Source organism: Nyctereutes procyonoides, unplaced genomic scaffold (assembly GCF_905146905.1).
Source record: "Nyctereutes procyonoides isolate TBG_1078 unplaced genomic scaffold, NYPRO_anot_genome, whole genome shotgun sequence".
In the NCBI taxonomy this organism is placed as follows: domain Eukaryota; kingdom Metazoa; phylum Chordata; class Mammalia; order Carnivora; family Canidae; genus Nyctereutes; species Nyctereutes procyonoides.
This window is the reverse complement of record NW_026574937.1, coordinates 29431-31577: the sequence shown is the minus strand read 5'-3', so window position 1 is coordinate 31577 and position 2147 is coordinate 29431. Positions and strand designations below refer to the sequence as shown.

Genomic DNA, 2147 nt, shown 5'->3' with positions numbered 1-2147 from the left:
GCATTCTGATCTGTAGGTTCTCACTGTATCTTCACTGTTTATGATTATTGATTTCAATTGGGCATCAAGAGAGTTGACCCTAAAGAACCATCTTAAAACAGATTCTACTCTAAATATTTGTTTGCACAACTGATTTCTGTATGAACTAGAGGATGTATATATGAATGTTCTATCACAAATTTAGATTAATTCATTTAGTTTTAGATCATAAACTTTTTTTATTAGATTACAACTTCTGAACTAACAAAGAATATCTATTATTTTGTAGTCTGGCCTCTGAGTCAAGTATTTTAATAAAATTATCATCAAAATATTTTCTTTTATAATTCACTAATTAATATACCATTGGTTTCTGTCCATTGACTCAATCGTTTTTTCATGAAGGTTACACTACCTCTACCATCTTAATACTCCAAAGACTAAGTTTCCAATTAATTTTGGAATGCAAGAATTAGTATTTCTTCCGAAATTACTTTAAACCTGTAGTCCTATTGCCCCCTTCATTCTGCTTGCACGACTGATGATATACAAAACCTGTGAGATAGTCCCTGCCTTTTTCATTCACATCTTCCTCTTTTGTTTCTCAGAGTTGCTTAACCAATAAACTTCTTCAAACTAATTACATGCTTCCTTTGAAAATACTGATGGACACCAAACTTTCCTCATGGCTTTTTTCATCTCTGAATTTCTCAGAGTATAGATTAAGGGATTGAACATAGGAGCAATGATGGTGTAAAACAGAGCAAATATTTTGTCCTCAGGAAGAGTAATAGGTGGCCTAAGGTAGATAAAGATTGAAGGCCCAAAAAATAAGATGACCACAGTGATATGAGACCAACAGGTAGAGAGAGCTTTGCGTCTTCCTTCAGCTGAGAGATTTCTTAAAGTGAACAGTATAACGCCATAAGAAACAGATAAGACAATAAAGGTAACTAAGGCAACCATACCTGAATTGGCAACCACAAGGACACCAATGATGTAAGTATCAGTGCAGGCAACTTTCAGCAAAGGGAAGATATCACAAAAGTAGTGATCAATTTCATTAGGACCACAAAATGGCAATTGGATTGTCATTGATAATTGAGGAAAAGAATGAAGAGCCCCACCAGCCCAAGCAGCTAAGACTAGGAGATTGCATCTTGTCCTGTTCATGATAATCACGTAGTGGAGAGGTTTGCAGATGGCAGCATAGCGATCAAAGGCCATGGCGGTGAGAATGAAGATCTCAATGCCTCCAAAGAAGTGCATTGTAAAGACCTGTAACATGCAATTGTCATAGGAGATGATTTTCCTTTCCACTAGCAAGTCACCAATTAACTTGGGTGTAACTGTAGAGGTGTAGCAGATGTCTATTAAGGATAAGTGTATAAGGAAGTAGTACATTGGTTGGTGAAAAAGAGGGCTGCATCGAATGGAGATAAGGATCAGAAGATTTCCTGCCAACAGAGCAACATAACAGAGTAAGAAAATGACAAAACAAAATATTTGTATGCTCTGGTCATATGAAAGTCCTAGAAGTATGAATTCGGAGATGTTTCTCTGGCTTGTCATATATTTGCTTTGGCATATGCTTCCACAGGGACTTAGGTTTCTGAAAGAAAGAACACATAACCAAAGGTGAAAGTTAACTCTATAAACACAATAATGTAAAATTTATTAAAATGAATATTGACATAAAGATTAATTTTTCTTGATTTATTGAATTAAGCTGATTCTCTTTATTTTGTCTTTTATAAATCTAGCATGACATAATTTCATAATGGCAATCATAAGAATAATTACATATTTTACTCACTGTTATTAGTACTTTTTAAAATATTTAAATATTTTGATAATACATTTTATTACTATTAATGACATATTTAGATAAAGAACTGCTAATTATATGAGTTAGTCTTAAACAAGAAAAGATTTTGTCCATATTTACCAGTTCTTATACCTTACAAATAAGATAAATGATCCTCCTTTAAAATTACCTGAGAAAACACTCTTAGTATTCTGGGAATGAATCCTGAAGAAATGCACATTTGTTTATAGATCCAGTTTGAACTACTTAACTTTGATTTCTGTAGAGCATACTATATTTTCCTACGTAGTCAAATATTGTCAATGTATCATGTTAAACCGATGGAATTTCACTTACATTA

At 33.3% G+C, this 2147-nt stretch overlaps 1 protein-coding gene across 1 annotated transcript; it reads right to left on the bottom strand.

The window, feature by feature from the left end:
- Positions 1-615: 615 nt before the first annotated feature.
- LOC129505043 (olfactory receptor 4P4-like) lies at positions 616-1551 on the bottom strand. The gene has a single exon (XM_055318010.1). It carries the CDS (start codon positions 1549-1551, stop codon positions 616-618), a length of 936 nt encoding a protein of 311 aa, XP_055173985.1.
- Positions 1552-2147: the final 596 nt, after the last annotated feature.

Excerpts from the sequence above, each read along its gene's own strand:
- LOC129505043 (XM_055318010.1), bottom strand. The coding sequence starts at position 1,551 with ATGACAAGCCAGAGAAACATCTCCGAATTCATACTTCTAGGACTTTCA.